The sequence below is a fragment of the Ursus americanus genome, chromosome 7, assembly GCF_024610735.1.
Source record: "Ursus americanus isolate L20-20 chromosome 7, mUrsAme1.1.p, whole genome shotgun sequence".
NCBI classification, from domain to species: Eukaryota; Metazoa; Chordata; class Mammalia; order Carnivora; family Ursidae; genus Ursus; species Ursus americanus.
This window is the reverse complement of record NC_142133.1, coordinates 66,708,474-66,728,000: the sequence shown is the minus strand read 5'-3', so window position 1 is coordinate 66,728,000 and position 19,527 is coordinate 66,708,474. Positions and strand designations below refer to the sequence as shown.

General features: G+C 41.6%; 1 protein-coding gene across 21 annotated transcripts in view; it reads right to left on the bottom strand.

The window, feature by feature from the left end:
- Positions 1-19,527, bottom strand: part of DTNB (dystrobrevin beta) — a 248,467-nt gene that overhangs the window by 39,390 nt on the left and 189,550 nt on the right. For 17 of the 21 annotated variants that reach the window (XR_015725320.1, XR_015725318.1, XR_015725317.1 and 14 more), the window contains 4 exons: positions 17,142-17,227; positions 15,939-16,052; positions 5,621-5,717; positions 124-144 (listed from right to left, as the gene is read on the bottom strand). Coding sequence is in view for 13 of the 21 variants with exons in the window: in XM_087863800.1 (XP_087719926.1) it covers positions 124-144; positions 5,621-5,717; positions 15,939-16,052; positions 17,142-17,227 (318 nt within the window). In the remaining 8 variants the exon portion in view is untranslated. The remainder of the gene's footprint in view (positions 1-123; positions 145-5,620; positions 5,718-15,938; positions 16,053-17,141; positions 17,228-19,527) is intronic. The other 4 variants (XR_015725321.1, XR_015725323.1, XM_045809272.2 and 1 more) reach the window with 1 other exon arrangement.

The following is a 19,527-nucleotide window of genomic DNA, read 5'->3' as shown; positions in this document are numbered from 1 at the left end:
GGTTTTACACATAAGCCACTGCAGAGATGACGAGAGGGAAGAGGTATGTAAGAGCTACATGAGGAAAAGAAGACCATGCAAAAGGAGCGAGAATCAGCTGGAAGCATTCCCAAGTTCACTTACTGCCTGCTTTTGCTCTTCCTCCTGGAGATGTTGACGATGAAGAAAAGGCAGAGGAGAAAAGGAGAGAGATTAATGCCCATCACCACAAACATTTGGAAGAGATGACAGAAGAATCCGGCAAGCAGGGCCAGGCCCCTGGGTGCAGAGACCAAAGGCCCTGACCTCCATCGGATCACCGTCAGCTGGACGGAGTGAACGGCAGGCCTCTGGCCCACCCAGTTCATTCAGTGCCAGCTTCTAGAGCTGGGAAACCATCGAATCCAACTTCCTCATTTACAGACCAAAAAGGCCTAGGGAGCCTGACTTGCCCGAGCTCACCCAGCTGTTCAGGGTAAACTGAAAGCAGCAGCTCATCGAGGCCTCAAAAGCCCAATCCTCAATTTCACCATCCCCCACGTTCACGTGTGGCAACTCCTTCTCTAGACCAGCAGTCCTCAAAGCAGCAGCCGCACCTGGCACCCTGTCAGAGATGCAAATCTTGGGCACCGGCCTAGACCACCTGAATCCAAACTCCTGGGGTAGGTGGGGCACAGCAACGCATTTCAGAGCCTGTCAGAATGAGAGCCTAAAACTGCTCTAAAAACTTCCCCCAAACTAGCAATTTCACCTGACCACAGATTCTCTAATTTAGTCCCCTCCTCTCCACTTGCTTTCAGGCTGCTTTGTGGGGTTTCTTTCCCAAGGACGCACATACGTCCCCATTCCTCCAAAACTGGAAACTGCTTCAGGGCCCTGAGAGGCTTTTGTAAAAGAACTCTTGACCTCAGTTTTTCACTAACTCAACACAGGTTCCTCTAGTACTTCTTATGCATAAAGCACTGGAAACATGAAGCTGAGTGGCGGCCTCTGTCTCTCAGAGCCTTGCAGGGACGGTGGGCAGAGTGGGTACTCGCCAGCTCTCAGCTATCAGCATGCATCACTAGGAAGAAGCACAACAAAGATGAGATAGACACTTCTGAGTTTCTCTCTCCTCAGTGCTTGGCTCTTCAGCTACTCTCTTAATGGATCTTTTTGCTTCTTCTTTCTGTGCCTCATCATGGGTAACTGTGGTCAGGGAGCCTCTGCTCTTTGCCCCAAGTGTGCAAATCTAAAAGCCGTTGCGATGGTTCTATTTAAATCGGATCCATCCGAGCTAGCCGTCGTCACTGAACATGTGTGTGGGAAGTCTTAGGGATGGATGAGAGCTTCTGCTTTCACAGAGTCTGCAGATCTGGGGGCCATGGTGAGAAGGCCTTCAGGAAGTCCCACCAATTACAAAAGGGAAAGAGGAGGTAAAAAATTTGGAAAAAAATAATTTTGTTCCTGCAAGGGAGAGACACGGATTAAGTGGGCACTAAGAACTCTCTTAAGGAGACTCCGAGCCGGCAGCAGACTTTCTTCATAATCAAAGCCAGCTGCTGGAAGCCTGACCATACTTATACTCACGGGAGCCCAAGCAAAGAGGGGCCCGGAGCGTGAGCTGAGCTAGCCTTACGAAGGTAGCACCTTTTAGCTTGTGTATCTGGCACACGTGGCTCTGGTTAGAAGGGATTCGAATTCTGCAGTTGGGAGGAGATCTCCCTTCCTGGCCAGGCTTCCCTATAAGGCAGAACACTTTTCTTCCATTCCCTAGGCAAGGCAGACAGCCATAGGAAGAGTTATTGAACAATTTAAAATGTGTTTTTATTCTTGGCACAAAGTGTTGACATGACACTGAAATGATGGGGGAGGCATGAGGCAATCCCAACAGGCTGAAATTGCAGCTGAGGTCAGAAGACCAAGATGAAAGTTCTCAGAACTGTTTCTAAGACACCTCCCTATTTCCACTGTTTTTTTCCAGGTTTAGTAGTGGAGGTGACATTGCTTTGGCTCAACAGAATAAGGACATTTCAGAAAGCAATGTTTCATGTTTGCACATCTGGTGACTCTACTATGGACAGTTTGTCCAAAGACATGACATCATTATAATCTGCAGTAGCCATGTGTCAGGTTAGGACGGGAGAGGTGGACAGGGCAGCTTTTTCCAGAGTCAGAGGACCCTGCTGTACACTGGGATTAGAAGGGGGTGGGCTTTGACAAAGTGTTATTTAGGATGGTGTTACAGTATTTAAACTCACTGGAAGTTACTCAGATAAAGCCTTGAAGGCTCGGTCAACACAGTAAACAGGTCAGTTATAAGATCTTGGAACCTTTTTGTTATCAGCTGCAGTCAGTAAACACTAACTGATGGCAACTGGCCTAGAAGCCAAGCTGATGTAAAGGAAGTCATACTACTTTAACTAAAAAGTGCAAATCTACAAGTGCTTATGTCACCTAAAACCATGTGAGACTCTTCCACGTGGGGGATGTCTGGCTAGGTGGCCACAGTCCTGCCATAACCACTGCAGCTATCTACACGAAAATTCATATTCTAAACCTCGTTTGCAAATGAGGTTGAAATCCAAAATTACAGAATTCACCTGGGGACTATGTTTCAAAAGCAATATTAGAAAAATGGAAAATGAGGCAGACAAATATTGGGACCGTGATTTGGAAACTAAAACATCAACACACAACCACTTCCAGATGAGACAGAGGTTACCTATACACATTAATCAGGGGGAAACGTGAGGGAAAGATACATTCTGACCATGGCTACCTGGATGTCAGGGTACATTATGTCATTAAGAAAACAAAAAAAACTATTAAGAAGGTCCCTGATACACCTTGGTGACAGGGACTAAATCTTACTCATCACCAAACACCTAAATGTGATACTTAGAAACCAATATTTTCTTGTTAAATAAATGTATGATTACTTTTCACCCTGCCTTATTCCCAAAAAAGGATTTAAGATTATTGTTGAATGAAATAATAAGCAATGGTGACACTTTGCATGTATACTTCCTTAAATTATCATTTTTCAGATAAACAGACAATGTACACTACATTTCATTGAAGCAGTAGAAAGAACTCGCTGTGAAGTGGAAATTTACTGTGTGGTGTAGTTTAATTTATGAGTATCCCAGACCATGTGGTTTAATTGTCCATTTGACTAAGTGCTTACAGCTGTTTTATGAGAGCATTAAATGCTAGCAGACTGAACATCAATGAAAGCAGGACAGTCCTTTGAAATTAAAATTAGGATCCTAAAGTGTACTTTTATTATGGGTTGGTGAATATCTTTTTTTAATAGTAGGAAAACATCTTCGAAATTTTCATGGAAGTCAATGATTCCTATGGATGACCTCTAAGAGTGCATATAATACACAAATTAGGATTGTGCTATCATCCTTTTAGGAAGCTGGACACCGGAGGCATGAGATTTTCATCTGTAAGTTCTAATCAATGGATAAAAAGACAACATTCCTGGTCTGTGTTGCAAATTCTTCCTCCCAGTCTGAGTGGCCTCAGCCTATCAGGTGAGTAAATTATAAGTCATTTAAGAAGCTGGCAGGGGATTCTACAAAATGGGGCACCAGGATCCTGCTTATTCTACTGCTTATTTTACTGTAAGACAATAGCTAGAAATACAAAGAAACTCAGGGGTTGGCATCAGAGTTCCAGGCATCCGCTCCTTCTGCTTAGCCCTTGAACACAGGCATCAGAACTGAACTACAGGGTCAAGTAATACACGTGGGACTCCGCACCAGGAACTCTAACGAACATGAGGGCAACCCAGCTGACGAGAAAACACACCGCGGTACTTTGGGGAAATATATTCTGACCTCTTTTCAGTTTGCATAAACCTTTTGCCTTTTATAAAAATTACCCTAGGGTACCTTCCCATCTGTGTTTGGGTAATGTCTGAGAGCATCTTACTAAAAGGAGTTGGACCCAGGCAAGGGGTGGGTGGATCCCTTTATCTCCTGTCTGACAGGGGACCATCCCACATGGCAGGGCTTCCAAAGCCCCCTTCCAAAGCCTTCCAAAGGCTGGAGATGTTACAACAGCCAAATGCACCTCAGTACATCTCTGCTGTCTTGAGTGGGTGATGGGGTTGGAGTAGCTGGGTACTTGACAACTATTAGAGGGATGTGGGCCAGGTTTTATGCGTAAGATTTTCTTTAAACTTTTTTTTTTTTTTAAGATTTTATTTATTTATTCGACAGGATAGAGACAGCCAGCAAGAGAGGGAACACAAGCAGGGGGAGTGGGAGAGGAAGAAGCAGGCTCACAGCGGAGGAGCCTGATGTGGGGCTCGATCCCAGAACGCCGGGATCACACCCTGAGCCGAAGGCAGACGCTTAACCGCTGTGCCACCCAGGCGCCCCGTAAGATTTTCTTTAAATAAGACCCACTTAGACATGAAATATTTCTCAGGAGAATTTCTACTAAAAGGGTTAATGTAGAAACACGTCCATGTAAAACAACTCAAATACCCAGGACCAAAGCTAGGAGAAAAAAAAAAAAACAAACTCAGCTTAAGACTAAAAGAAGCGATTGTCTTGAGCAAGTCACAAGTCAGTTTAAAACACAAACACTACATTTACCGAAGCCGCTAATACTGCTAGCTGCATTATGAAGGGACTCGTCTAGAATGAAGAAGTTGAAGAAAAGTCTCCAAGCCGATGTTTTCTTGAGCCACCACTCCTAGTCTGGACCCTTGTCACTCACTTCAGGCTGGATGCTTTTATTTGTCTCCATTTCTCCTTTAGTTTCTCCCCTTTCTAATCTGCTCTACACATTTTCCCAAACTATTATTTCCAAAACCTTCAGTGACTCCCCTACCACAGGATTAAATCCACTCCCCTCAGCCTGGCTTCTGAGGTAATCCACACTTTGTGATTTCCACTGTGGCTGCTAACTCTGTGTCACGCCACAAACTACAGCGGTTTCCAGCACAGACAGAGACCTAAGGAATGAGTGCTCTGGTATTGCTGTTATGAATCTGGTATATATTTCTGTTGAATACCGGGAAAACTGTCTAGGTGAGGACATTTAAATGCCAAGTGTGCCTCTCTCTCCTCTGGGGTTCAGGGGTTGTAATATACTCTTCAACAAAAATAGACAGTGAGATCTGGTCATCCCAAAATTATTGAAGTCCCAGTATAACAAACCTAGAGCTAATATGCTATTTTGTTCCTCCTCATAAAATTATTCATTAGAATTAGTCTGATTAGCTTGGTTTGCGGCTGCGATTCTTACTAAAATAGGACACAAAATAATTGTTATGTATTTAGGCGGAATATTTGAAAACTTGTCTTAAGAGAAACTTTAAATCGTGGAGAAATATTCATTTACACCGAGTTAATATCCTGTTTACAAACCTTTATATGTATTCATAAAAGCAACTACTCAAGGACTGGACTCTAGTTGCAGTTACTCGTTTTTTATCATCAGGCTTCACACTAGTTTCCACGACCTTCCGGAGTCAGGGCTACCTTTATGGGCCAGTGGCATTTCAGCCTTTCGCTGCATCCCGTTAGGACAGCACAGGGGAGGTAGCAGAGGAGCGGGTGGTGAAGGGGAAGGAGGACGGCTGAGCGGAGGGCAGGGAGGCGGGGAGGCGGGGAGAGGCCAGGGCCAGGGCTCTCACCTTCAGCAGCTTCATGAGCCCTTCCAGCTGAACCATCAGCTCACGCCTGCTCTCCTGCAGGGCCGACATTCTCTGCTCCAGCTCGTCTTTCCTCTGCCTGTCCGAGGGGAAAAGCCCATCAGAAAGGAAACTCTGAAGATAAAGGAACCTTTGAAGAAGGGTCCAAGCGTAGGTGAAATGGGTTTTAGACCCGATTCAGCTACTTACCAGGGTCTGAGATGCTGGGCAAGTCATTTAACCTCTGCTACGTTATGTTGGAAAGCGGTAATAATATTTTGTTTTACTCTCTTCCTTTAATGTTTTGAAAACAGTATGTAAAAATACTTTGGAAAACACACAATATAGATATGGCAATGTAGAGAAAAAGTATTAATAATATTATTATTAAAGCAATTTAAAGAATTCCTCAGGAACGCAAATACCTCATTTAGAGAGAATATATAGAACTAGTCTAAATTTAAATTGATAGTGAGAAAATGTATGAAAACTGCTCAGGGAGAATAGAGTTCTATTGCTATTGCTCCCAGTACCAGACACCAGCCTCAAGTGTGTGACTGGCATCAGGGTGACTCTGTGTCTAAGAGAACTGACTTTTTCCTGAGGACAGTCAATTCTAGCTCAGTATGTCCAAACCAAACTTAAGACTTTAGTCCGCAAATGGTTCTCCTTCCTGATTTCTTCCAGTTGTCATGGCTGAAAACTTTGGTCCTCTTTAATACTTCTCTGCCTACACCCTATTCTCCGTCACCCAATTCAGATGCTTCTTTCCTAGAAATTTATGTGTCTTTCTCTTCCCACGTCTCTCACTTTATCCAAAAACACCCACTTCACATGTGCAATGGTCTCCTATCTTGATTAATCCTGATTTCATCTGTTACGGTGAAGTGGAAGAGAAATCAGGAGACTAGAGGGTCACCATTTACTAAATACTACAACCTTGGACAAGTCACTTTTACCCTGTAAGAGCCTCAATTTTCTCTTCGCTAAAATGGGACTAATTACAAACAACAATGGCAATTTTTGAGGATCCAACAAGATACTAGGTATGAAAGTGTGTTCTATGAACTTTACAATGCTTCTCAAAGAAAACCTGTTCATTTCATCATCCTACGTAATAATCTTAGTAGCATTTCTAGCATCTCTAACTCTTGCCTTGCACGATCCATGCCTCAGCTGTCCATTCTAGTAACTACTAGCCACACATGACTACTGAACACTTGAAACGTGGCTATTCTGAATGGAGATGCACTGGATTTCAAAACCTTACTGTGGAAAAAAAAAAAAAGTAAAATATCTCATTAATATTTTTGAATGTTGACTATATGTTGAATGGTAATATTTTGGGCAAATCAGGTTAAGTAACAGATAGTGTTAAAATTAATGGCACCAGGGCGCCTGGGTGGCTCAGTCAGTTAAGCGTCTGCCTTCCGCCCAGGTCATGGTCCCAGGGTCCTGGGATGGAGTCGCGCACTGGGCGCCTTGCTCTGTGGGCAGCCTGCTTCTCCCTCTGGCCGCCGCTCCCCCTGCTTGTGCTCCCTCTCGCTCCCTATCTGTCAAAAAAATAAATAAAATCTAAAAAAAAAGAAAAAATCAACGGCACCTATTTCCTTTTAGCTTCTCACTGTGGTTGTCAGGAAAGTTTAATTTACATGTGTGGCTCACATTATGTTTCTATCAGGGAGTGCTGCTCCAGTCCCCACCTACATTCCTATCCCTAGTGCCTCACATTCTATTCCCTTCCACGTCTGGATGTCTAGTGATGCTTCCCATTTTCCTAAACAGATCCTATCATTTCACGCCTCACAGCCATTCCCCCACTTCTTCCAAATGTTATTACTCCTTGGTGTCCAACCCAAACGTCACTCTTCCCAGGAAGCCGCTCCTGACTACTTCAGCAGGTATCAGATCTGCTTAATTAATCACCATAGCAATTGGTGCTTTTCTGTGGCACTTGATTTATTTTACCTTGCATTGCTGTCATTCCTACCATGATGCAAAATCCTTGAGGTCAGGGGATGAGTCTTTGCATGTACTGAAAGCTTAAGAAAATGTCATGCCTCCAGTATGTACTCAGTTAACATCTAGTGAAGTTAACACAATCATTGTTTGAAATCCTCCGAGGACTTCCATCACCTATCACTTGAGGCTCTCTAGAATCTGGTCTCAATTATTCAACTAATTTTATCTCTTATCACTGGCACTTTAATGCACTGGATACCTGAAACAATTTCTTAGCTCCAACACTCCTTCCCTTCTGTGAAATGTATCACAGTTATTTGGGGAATCATGCTGAACCCCAACTCCACTTCTAATCTGAAATGTTTCCTCCCAGATTTCATCCACATCATCCTTTTCATGGTCTAGCTCTCAACTTCCACCACCTCCATGGGTCTAACTGCTTCCAGCTTTCTATATATATATATATATATATATATATATATATATTTCCCACTTATATTCTTCTTTTTTGTAAGATTTTATTTTTTTATTTGAGAGAGAGAGATAATGAGCAGGGCAGGGAGCAGAGAGAGAAGGAGAAGCAGACTCCCTGCCGAGCAGGGAGCTCAATGGGGGGCTCAATCCCAAGACCCTGAGATCATGACCTGAGCCAAAGGCAGATGCTTAACTGACAGAGCCACCCATGTGCCCCACCTTTTTTTTTTTTTTTAAGTAGGCTCCACACCCAGCGTGGAGACCAATGTGGGGCTTGAACTCATGACCATGAGATCAAGACCTGAGCTGAGATCAAGAATCAGACACTTAACTGACTGAGCCACCCAGGCGCCCCACCTGCTTAGCTTTCTTATAATGTAGTGCCCATACTATTTATTAATACTATATAATACTAGTTAACTGACTAGAAAATTATTTTATATTTATTTCCAAGACTATACTATAAATTTTTAAGATGGAATCATTGTTTTCTAGTCTTCATAATCCCTAAATTTCCAGCGCAGCTATAAATGCAATAAAGAGAAATTGACTCATTCAATTTTCTAGAAAGCCTTTCTTCCCTGAACTTTTAAGACTGGATGCAGTACTCTTTCTCTGTGCTGTGCATTGCCAAGTAATTATAATATGTGGTGAAAATGAATTCCAGCTACAAGCAACAACATGGAAGGATCCTGAAGCGGGGGGGAAGGTTCCACTATATGCATATAACAGCATTTCTCTAAAGCTCAAAAAACAAAAAGCAAAACTAAAGACTTTAATATGTGGGAATACACATATACTTGATAATACTGTTTAAAAAGCAAAGGAATAATAAACCAAATTCTGCATAGAGGTAAGCTCTGTGGGGAAGGTAGAAACAAGGAAATGGGATCGGGGGCACTTACACACGACATGGTTTTAACAATATGTGAGTAGGATGTGGGTTCATGCGTGTTCATTTTATCATTACGCTTCATATCTTACATATCTGTCATATATGCTATTGTAATGAATATACCATTAAAAATAACAATCAAGGGGGAAGGACGACCCTGGTGGTCAGGATTCATAACCACTAATCCTAAGAATGAAATTCTCCATCTTCTAGCTGGGTATTGGCAGTTCCGGGATTCATATATACTGGTCAAAACCAGAAGGATATCAGACACCTAGGAATGAAAGTTGCCCTTCATATGTCTTTTGATAAACAAAAGTTTTAATATGAATATAGATGAATTTACCAACTTTTTCTATGGTTAGTCAAACACCCGCCTTCAGCTCAGGTCATGATCCCTGGGTTCTGGGACTGAGCCACATGGGCTCCCTGCTCAGTGGGGAGTCTGTTTTTTCCTTTCTCTCTGCTCCTCCCCCCACACCCTGGTCATGCTATCTCTCTCTCTAATAAATACATAAAATCTTTTTTAAAAAGACATTCCCTACATTTTCTTCTGAAGTTTTAAAGTTGTGTCTTCATGTAAATCCATCTGGTGGTATTTTCTGTATACAGCATGAAGCGAAGAGCCAGTATGTTTTGTCTGTATGCACAACCAATCGATCCCGCACACTTACGAAATAGTTCCTCTTTCTTTAGCGATGATGGAAGCTGCTTTTGAGATTAAATACTTCCTGATTTCTCAAGAGTTAGACCCTCCTTGGATTTAGGTTAAATTCATGCTTCTTGCTGCCTACATATCACCTCTGGACTCAGCCCTTTGCCTACTAAATCTATGATAATTTTCAGACACCTCCAGCTTAATAAAGGACTTTTAGCAATCCCACTTTCCACAACAGTTAAGACTGGAGTATAACCATTTTTGCTTTGCTAGATACAAAAGAGTCACTTGTGCCTGAGCTGTGGTGGGGAAGCAGAACAGTTGTATCTTATGCTGAGAGTTGAGAGTTACACTGAGCTTGAGTCAGCAGCACATGCTCTCCCAGACTTCCTAGTGTAGCACCAACCTGCTAACATCCCAGGCATGCAACAGAGGACCGCACAGCAACCAAATCCTCAAGCCCAATTAAATATAGAAACTAATTTTCAGAAGAATGGGAATCTCTATATCTCTAATGATTTTCATCTGCACAGTTTAAATTCTTTATGACTTAGTTATTGATGATATAAATCTAGACAGAAAGACAGTTATAGAAAAACAATAATCTCCATTCTCTAGGAAAAGTAATCATGGTTGAGAAGCTAAATGACCTAAGCCAAAGGAAGAATTAAAAAAGGACAGCCATAAGAGGAAGAAGTCAATCAGAGAAAGACAATTATATGATCTCACTCATACGTGGACTTAAAGAAACAAAACAGAGGATCATAGGGGAAGAGAGGGGAAAAAAACCCCAAGAAATCAGAGGGAGACAAACCATAAGAGACTCTTTCTTTTAAATAAAAAATCAAGTATTTAATAACTTGTTTAATTACTTAAGTAAAGATTAGTTAATTGCTTACTTTATTTTTTAATTTTTTATTTGTTTTCCTTTAAATTTAAATTCAATTAATTAACATATAACATATTATTAGTTTCAGAGGTAGAGGTCAGTGATTCATTAGTCATTTATAACACCCAGTGCTCATTATATCAAGCACCCTCCTTAATGTCCATCACCCGGTTACTCCATCCCCCCACCCACCTCCTGGCCAGCAACCCTCAGTTTGTTTGTTTCTTTTTTTTTTTTTTTAAGATTTTATTTATTTATTTGACAGAGAGAGAGAGACAGCCAGAGAGAGAGGGAACACAAGCAGGGGGAGTGGGACAGGAAGAAGCAGGCTCCCAGCAGAGGAGCCTGATGTGGGGCTCGATCCCAGGACTCCAGGATCACGCCCTGAGCCGAAGGCAGATGCCTAACAACTGAGCCACCCAGGCGCCCCCTCAGTTTGTTTCTCATGATTAAGTGTCTTTTATGGTAAACACACACACACACACACACACACACACACACACACACCACTTTTTTTTTTTTAACGTATAATGTATTATTTATTTCAGGGTACAGGTCTGTGATTCATAAGTCTTACACAATACACAGTGCTCACCACAACACATACCCTCCCCAATGTCCATCATCCAACCACCCCATCCCTCCCACCCCCACCCACTCCATCATCCTCAGTTTGTTTCTTAAGATTAAGAGTCTCTTATGGTTTGTCTCTCTCTCTGGTTTCTTCTTCATTCATTTTTTCCTCTCTTCCCCTATGATCCTCTGCCTTGTTTCTCAAATTCCACATATCGGTGAGATCCTATGATAACTGTCTTTCTCTGATTGACTTATTTCGCTTACATAATACCCTCTAGTTCCATCCACGCCGTTGCAAATGGCAAGATTTCAATTTTTTGATGGCTGCGTAATATTCCATTGTATTATATATACCACACCTTCTATATCCATTCATGTGTCAATGGAAAACTGGGCTCTTTCCATAATTTGGCTATTGTGGACATTGCTGATGTAAACACTGGGGTGTAGTTGCCCCTTCTGATTACTACCTTTGTATCTTTGGGATAAATACCCCAGTAGTGCAATTGCTGGGTCACAGGGTAGCTCTACTTTGAACTTTTTGAGGAACCTCCATACTATTTTCCAGAGTGGCTGCACCAACTTGCATTCCCACCAACAGTGTAGGAGGGTTCCCATACATCTGTCCCATCCCCAAGGATGTCCCACATCCTTGCCAACATCTGTTGTTTCCTGATTTGTTCATTTTAGTCATTCTGACTGGTGTGAGGTGGTATCTCATTGTGGTTTTGATTTGTATTTCCCTGATGCCGAGTGATATTGAGCACTTTTTCATGTGCCTGTTGGCCATTTGGATGTCTTCTTTGCAGAAATGTCTGTTCATGTTTTCTGCCCATTTTTTTATTGGATTATTTGTTCTTTGGGTGTTGAGTTTGGTAAGTTCGTTATAGATTTTGGATACCACCCCTTTATCTGATATGTCATTTGCATATATCTTCTCCCATTCTGTCGGTTGTCTTTTGGTTTTGTTGACTGTTTCCTTTGCTGTGCAAAAGCTTTTTATCTTGATGAAGTCCCAATAGTCCATTTTTGCCCTTGCTTCCCTTGCCTTTGGCAATGTGTCTCAGAAGAATTTGCTGCAGCTGAGGTCAAAGAAGTTGCTGCTTGTGTTCATTTCAAGGATTTTGATGGATTCCTGTCTCACATTTAGGTCTTTCATCCATTTTGAGTCTATTTTTACGTATGGTGTAAGAAATGGTCCAGTTTCACTCTTCTGCATGTGGCTGTCTGATTTTCCCAACACCATTTGTTGAAGAGACTTTTTTCCATTGGATATTCTTTCTTGCTTTGTCAAAGATTAGTTGACCATAGAGCTGAGAGTCCATTTCTGAGTTCTCTATTCTGTATGTGTCTGTTTTTGTGCCAGTACCATACTGTCTTGATGACTACAGCTTTGTTATAGAGCTTGAAGTCCGGAATTGTGATGCCACCAGCTTTGGTTTTCTTTTTCAACATTCTTCTGGCTATTAGGGGTCTTTTCTGGTTCCACACAAATTTTAGGATTATTTGTTCCATTTCTGTGAAAAAAGTGGATGGTACTTTGATAGGGATTGCATTGAATGTGTAGATTGCTCTAGGTAGTATAGACATTTTCACAATATTTATTCTTTCAATCCATGAGCATGGAATGTTCTTCCATTTCTTTGTGTCTTCCTCAATTTCTTTCAAGAGTATTCTATAGTTTCCTGAGTACAGATCCTTTGCCTCTTTGGTAAGATTTATTCCTAGCTATCTTACAGTTTGGGGTGCAATTGTAAATGGGATCGACTCCTTAATTTCTCTTTCTTCTATCTTGTTGTTGGTTTGTAGAAATGCAACTGATTTCTGTGCATTGATTTTATATCCTGCCACTTTTACTGAATTCCTGTATGAGTTCTAGCAGTTTTGGGTGGAGTCTTTTGGGTTTTCCACATAAAGTATCATATCATCTGCAAAGAGTGAGAGTTTGACTACTTCTTTGCCGATTCAGATGTCTTTTCTTTCTTTTTGTCGTCTGATTGCTGAGGCTAAGACTTTTAGTACTATGTTGAACAGCAGTGGTGATAATGGACATCCCTGCCATGTTCCTGAATTTGGAGGGAAAGCTCTCAGTTTTTCCCTATTGAGAATGATATTTGCTGGGGATTTTTCATAGATGGCTTTTATGAAATTGAGGAATGTACCCTCTATCCCTACACTGTGAAGAGTTTTAATCAAGAAACAATGCTGTACTTCGTCAAATGCTTTTTCCACACCTATTGAGAGGATCATATGGTTCTTGTCCTTTCTCTAATTAATGTGGTGTATCACATTGATCGATCTGCGGACGTTGAACCACCTTTGCAGCCCAGGAATAAATCCCACTTGGTCGTGGTGAATAATCCTTTTAATGTACTGTTGGATCCTATTGGCTAGTATCTTGATGAGAATTTTTGCATCCATGTTCATCAGGGATATTGGCCTGTAATTCTCCTTTTTGGTGGGGTCTTTGGTTTTGGGATCAAGGTAATGCTGGCCTCATAAAATGAGTTTGGAAGTTTTCCTTCCATTTCTATCTTTTGGAAGAATTTCAGAAGAATAGGTATTAATTCTTCTTTAAATGTTTGGTAGAATTCCTCTGGGAAGCCATCTGGCCCTGGGCTATTGTTTGTTGGGAGATTGATGACTGCTTCAATTTCCTTGCTGATTATGGATCTGTTCAGGTTTTCTATTTCTTCCTGGTTCAGTTTTGGTAGTTTATAAGTTCCTAGGAATGCACCCATTTCTTCCAGATTGTCTAATTTGTTGGCATATAGTTGCTCATAATATGTTCTTACAATTGTATGTATTTCTTTGGTGTTGGTTGTGATCTCTCCTCTTTCATTCATGATTTTATTTATTTGGGTCCTTTCTCTTTTCTTTTTGATAAGTCTGACCAGGGGTTTATCAATTTTATTAATTCTTTCAAAGAACCAGCTCCTAATTTCATTGATCTGTTCTACCGTTCTTGGCTCCTGTTTCATTGATTTCTGCTCTGATCTTTATTATTTCTCTTCTGCTGGGTTTAGGCTTTATTTGCTGTTCTTTCTCCAGCTTCTTTAGGTATACGGTAGGTTGTGTATTTGAGACCTTTCTTGTTTCTTGAGAAAGGCTTGTATTGCTATCTACTTCCCTCTTAGGACCGCCTTTGCTGCATCCCAAAGGTTTTGAACAGTTGTATTTTCATTTTCATTTGTTTCCATGAATTTTTAAAAATTCTTCTTTAATTTCCTGGCTGACCCATTCATTCTTTAGTAGGATGCTCTTTAGCCTCCACGTATTTGAGTTCTTTCCAACTTTCTTATTGTGACTGAGTTCGAGTTTCAAAGCATTGTGGTCTGAAAATATGCAGGGAAAGATCCCAATCTTTTGGTACCGGTTGGGACCTGGTTTGTGACCAGGATGTGATCTACTCTGGAGAATGTTCCATGTGCACCAGAGAAAAATGTGTATTCTGTAGCTTTGGGATGGAATGTTCTGAATAGATCTGTGAAGTCCATATGGTCCAGTATGTCATTTAAAGCCCTTATTTCCTTGTTGACCTTTTGCTTAGATGATCTGTTCATTTCAGTGAGGGGGGTGTTAAAGTTCCCTACTATTATTGTATTATTGTTGATGTTTTTCTTTGATTTTGTTATTAATTGGCTTATATAACTGGCTGCTCCCATGTTAGGTGCATAAATATTTACAATTGTTAGATCTTCTTGCTGGATAGACCCTTGAAGTATGATATAGTGTCCTTCCTCATCTCTTATTACGGTCTTTGGTTTAAAATCTAATTTGTCTGATATAAGGACTGCCACCCCAGCTTTCTTTTGATGTCCATTAGCATGATAAATGGTCTTCCACCCCCTCATAAGAGACTCTTAATCATAGGAAACAAACTTAGGGTTGTTGGGGGGGGGGAGGAATGGGATAACTGGGTGATGGACAGTAAGGAGGGCACGTGACGGAATGAGCACTGGTATTATATAAGGCTGACGAATCACTGAACTCTACCTCTGAAACTAATAATACATTTTACGTTAATTTTAAAAAAAGGATAGCTATGCAGAATCCCAGATGATAGCACATTAAAAATCAACTGCGGAATGTCAAATGTTACAACTTACACAGAAAGAACCCACTCTTTGGAAATTCAGTGGTCTGGTGAAAATCAAGTCACTAACTTAGTGTCCAAAATGTCTTCACTTACCAAAGAGTGTGCACACATCTTTCTAAGACTGATAGGAAATAAGCCCCTAATAGCTTTGATTGGCTCACTTTCATGTAATGCTCTTCTAGAATATTTCTCCATTCCCTCCAAAATAGCATCCAAGTGGGAGCTGAAGCTGCTCTCTACCCTTAGTCGGATCCCGTGCCCTTTGGTCTCTCAGCCCTGAGACAGTTTATGTCGAAGTGGGAAGGTTCCACAGCCATGGTGCAAGGGATTCCCACGTGGTTTCATGTCTGAGGATGTGCACAGGTAGCAAGCACCCTTCTCCTTCAACGGAGTCCTGCCCTATGAGGCACCAGGGGAATATACTCGTAGGACAGAAGAGCATTATTCCTGCCAAGAGTCTTTAAAGTCAGGCTGATTAACAAGATAAGAAGATCGAGTGTAGCACAGTGGTCTTGAAGCAGTCACAAAAGTATAAACACTGCTCTGCTTGTCATGGAACTGGTGACTGGTGTTGACCTGGTTCTGAAGTTCTCAGAGACATTAATAATGGAAGCCAAACACCTGAAGCGGTAACAGAACGAGGGGAACGCATTTGTTCTGACAGGACAAGTTATAGTGATAAACAGATTCTATCCCACTAGTCTGGTTCCCTGACACATAAATTCCTACTGTAGCAGATTACCATTTGCTGACAGTATCCCTGCTTACCTCAGCAGCCGCAGCTCCGCCAGCAATGTGGGGTTCTGCTGCGCCTTCTCAGGGGTGGGCTGGGAAGCCTGCTCATGCTCCAGACGGAGACGCTGGATCTCCTGCAGGATCTCCCTAGAGAGGACAGATGAAAGAAAGATGGCTGCACAGCTCGCTCTTTCCTGTCATGACTTCTAACTCTAGTACAGTGGCCCCTACCAATCTTGTTCTGACTGTTTCCAAATAACCAAGAAGTGAAAGAGCCACCTTCTCAACACTGCTGCACTTCATATTTCTTCAATGAAACAATCCTTCGTGGTAGAAAAAGTCATATAAATACTCTTCTCAAGAACTTGAAAAATCTCCACAAAAGGAAACCAACCACTAGAATGCTCTGTTCCTTTCTAGAGAAAGGAAAAAAGAACTCCCTACAACCTCCTAATGGGTCCTATGCTAACTTCCCCCATCTTTCTCTCTCCTCTTCCTCTTGAGCTGCTGAGTGATGATGGCTGCCATTTCTTCCTATGCCTGTTACATTACATTCAATCCTCTTGTTCTGGTTTCTCCTTTTCAGGGCATACTGATGTGCTGTCTGGTCTCCGTGCCTTTATTTATTTATTTATTTATTTATTTATTTATTTATTTAATTTTATTTTTAAGATTTTATTTATCTATTTGAGAGAGAGAGAGCACGCAAAAGAAGGGGGAGTGGAAGGCAGAGGGAGAAGCAGGCTTCCCGCTGAGCAGGGAGCCCAACACATGGCTCAATCCCAGGACCCTGGGATCATGACCTGAGCCGAAGGCAGACACTTAACCAACTGAGCCATCCAGGCGTCCCTCTCCATGCCTTTAACTGGTTTTGTGGTGAGAGAACAGACATTCACACACAGCACAGTGGGCCAGGATAAGATGACCAGATAGAGCAAAAGGGAGTTGGAGTGGAAAAGGGAATCCTGAGAGGGGAACCGGTGGGCGGGAGAAGGCCCTGGCGTAAAGAATCCGCCTGAGGGCACGTGAGCAGGGCTCTGGGCTACCAGAATGTACAGCGTGCAGAGATCTATAAATTACAGTAGGGGCATTCCCATGAGTTGGTCTGGCCTATATTCACTGAGGTGGGATCTTCCTTTATGGTCAAAAGTCAGCTACTCTACAAGGAAAATGGGAATCAGATACTCACATGATTGTCTTGGACTTTAGAAGCCGGCTCGACTTCTGCATTCTTACCTGTTTTTCTTTTCCAGTTCTGCGATAAGCTGTCTTTGTTGTTTGTTGGCATCAAAGTTAAAGCTCAGGTCAGTGGGAGGACGGGTCTACAGTGAGGAGAGAGAAACATTTTTTTTTTTTTCTTTTTGGGGTATGTGTGTGTGTGTGATTAAACTACATCCTGAGTCCTAGACTACAGATTTTTTAAAACAGACTTTTGAGGTATAATTTACATACCATGAAATCCACCCATTTTAAATATACCATTCACAGAGTCTTAGTAAATTTAAACTGTTGTGCAACGAATCACCACAGTCCAGTTTTAGAACATTTTCCGTCACCACAAAAAATTCCCTCATGCTGGTTTGTCGTCAGTTGCCACTCTCATCCCCAACCACAGGCAACCACTGATAACTTTCTGTCTATAGTTCTGCCTTTTCTAGAAGCTTCATATATATGGACTCATACATGTAGTCTTTGGTTTCTGGCTTTCACTCAGCATGTTGTTTCTGAGGTTTGTCACTGTTGCTCCATGAATCAGGAGCTCCTTCCCTTTTATTGCTGAGTAGTATTCCACTGTTTCCAGTTTTTGACTGTTACAAATGAAGTTGCTGTAAATTTTCATTTATAAATCTTTGTGTTGATATATGTTTTCATTTCTCTTGGGTAAATACCTAAGGAGTGGAATTCCTGAGTTATATGCTAACTCTGTATTTAATATTTTGAGGAACTATCCAACTGTTTTCCAAAGTAGCTGTACCATTCTAGAATCCCACCAACGAGGGATGGTTCCAATTTCTCCACATCGTCAACACTTGTCATTGCCTTTTCTTTTAACCAGATTCTAGTCCATGTGAAATATTTAATTTGTGGGACTTTTTTAAAGAAGATTTTATTTATTTATTGAGAAAGAAAGAGCGAGTGAGAGAGAGAGCACGCGAGCAGTGGGAGGGGCAGAGGGAGAGAGAGAATCCCAAGCAGACTCTGTGCTGAGCAAAGAGCCCAACATGGGACTCGATCCTAGGACCCTGAGATCATGACCTGAGCCGAAATCAAGAGTTGGACACCCAACCGACTGCGCCACCCACACGCCCCCTGTGTGTTTTTTTAATTGAGATATAATTTGCATACCATAAAATCCATTAAAGGGTCCAATTCAGTGGTTTTTAAAATATATTTACAAGATTGTGAGATTATCACCACTATCTAATTCCAGAACGTTTTCATCACCCCCAAAAGAAACCCCATCCCCATAGCAGTCATTCCCCATTCCCCCTACACCCACACCCTGACAACTGCTAACCTATCTTTTACATCTATGGATTTGACTATTCTGGATATTTCATATACATGGAATCATACAATATGTGATCTTTTATGTCTGGCTTCTTTCAGCAAAATGTTTTCAGGGTTCATCTGTGTTGTAGCATGTATTGGTACTTCATTCTTTTTTGTGGCTGAACAACATTCTGTTACATGGATATCCTACATTTTGTTTATGCATTCAACAGCTGTTGGGCATTTGGGTTTTTCCCATTTTTGGGCAATTTCGAATAATGTTGTGATGAACATCTGTGGACACGTTTTTGTGTACAGACACGTTTTCATTTCTCTTGGGTATATATCTAGGAGGGGAACTGCTGGGTCATACAGTAACTGCCTTTTGAGGAACTGCCAAGTTACTCGCATAAGTGGAAAATGGCTGCACCATTTTACATGCTCACCAGCAATGTACGAAGGTTCCATTTTTTCCATATCCTTGTCAACACTTGTTACTGTACGTCTTTTTGCTCATAGTCATCCTAGTGGGTGTGAAGCGGTATCTCACGGTGAATGCAACTTGCATTTTCCCTATGACTAATATGTGGAGCATGCTTTCATGTGCTTATTGGGCATTTGCATATCTTCTCTGGCAAAATCATTCGTGGTTTTGATTTGCATATCCAGTGACATTTCTGACCCTTGTTACCTCCTTTAAGCATATGGAAACCGATCAACACAAACTAGGAAAATGGATGCACAGGCAATGTTTCCTTTATTTTTCATTAGCCAGAACGGAAGCTCAAAACGCAGGTTCTGCAATGGCTATGCTTCACGCTCTGCACAAACTTGGTTCTACCCAAAACATGACCTACCATGAAGCAGAAACCTTGTTTCCTGTCTAGAGCTTAAAGATGCAATAAGTAATTCTTTTCATGTGGCATTTCCTAAATAAACAGGGGTAAAACAGCATAGCAAATGTGGGTGGGAGGCTTTTTACCAAATATTTTTTTCTTAAAAGAAAAAAAAAAGGTGATGTTTTTTCCTTTAGAGTGGACCGACAGCCAATTGAGCAAATTTTCTATATTCTTTCCATTGTGACAGCCTGAGCCGAGCCTCAGAAAAATGGCTTGCCTGAGACGGAATC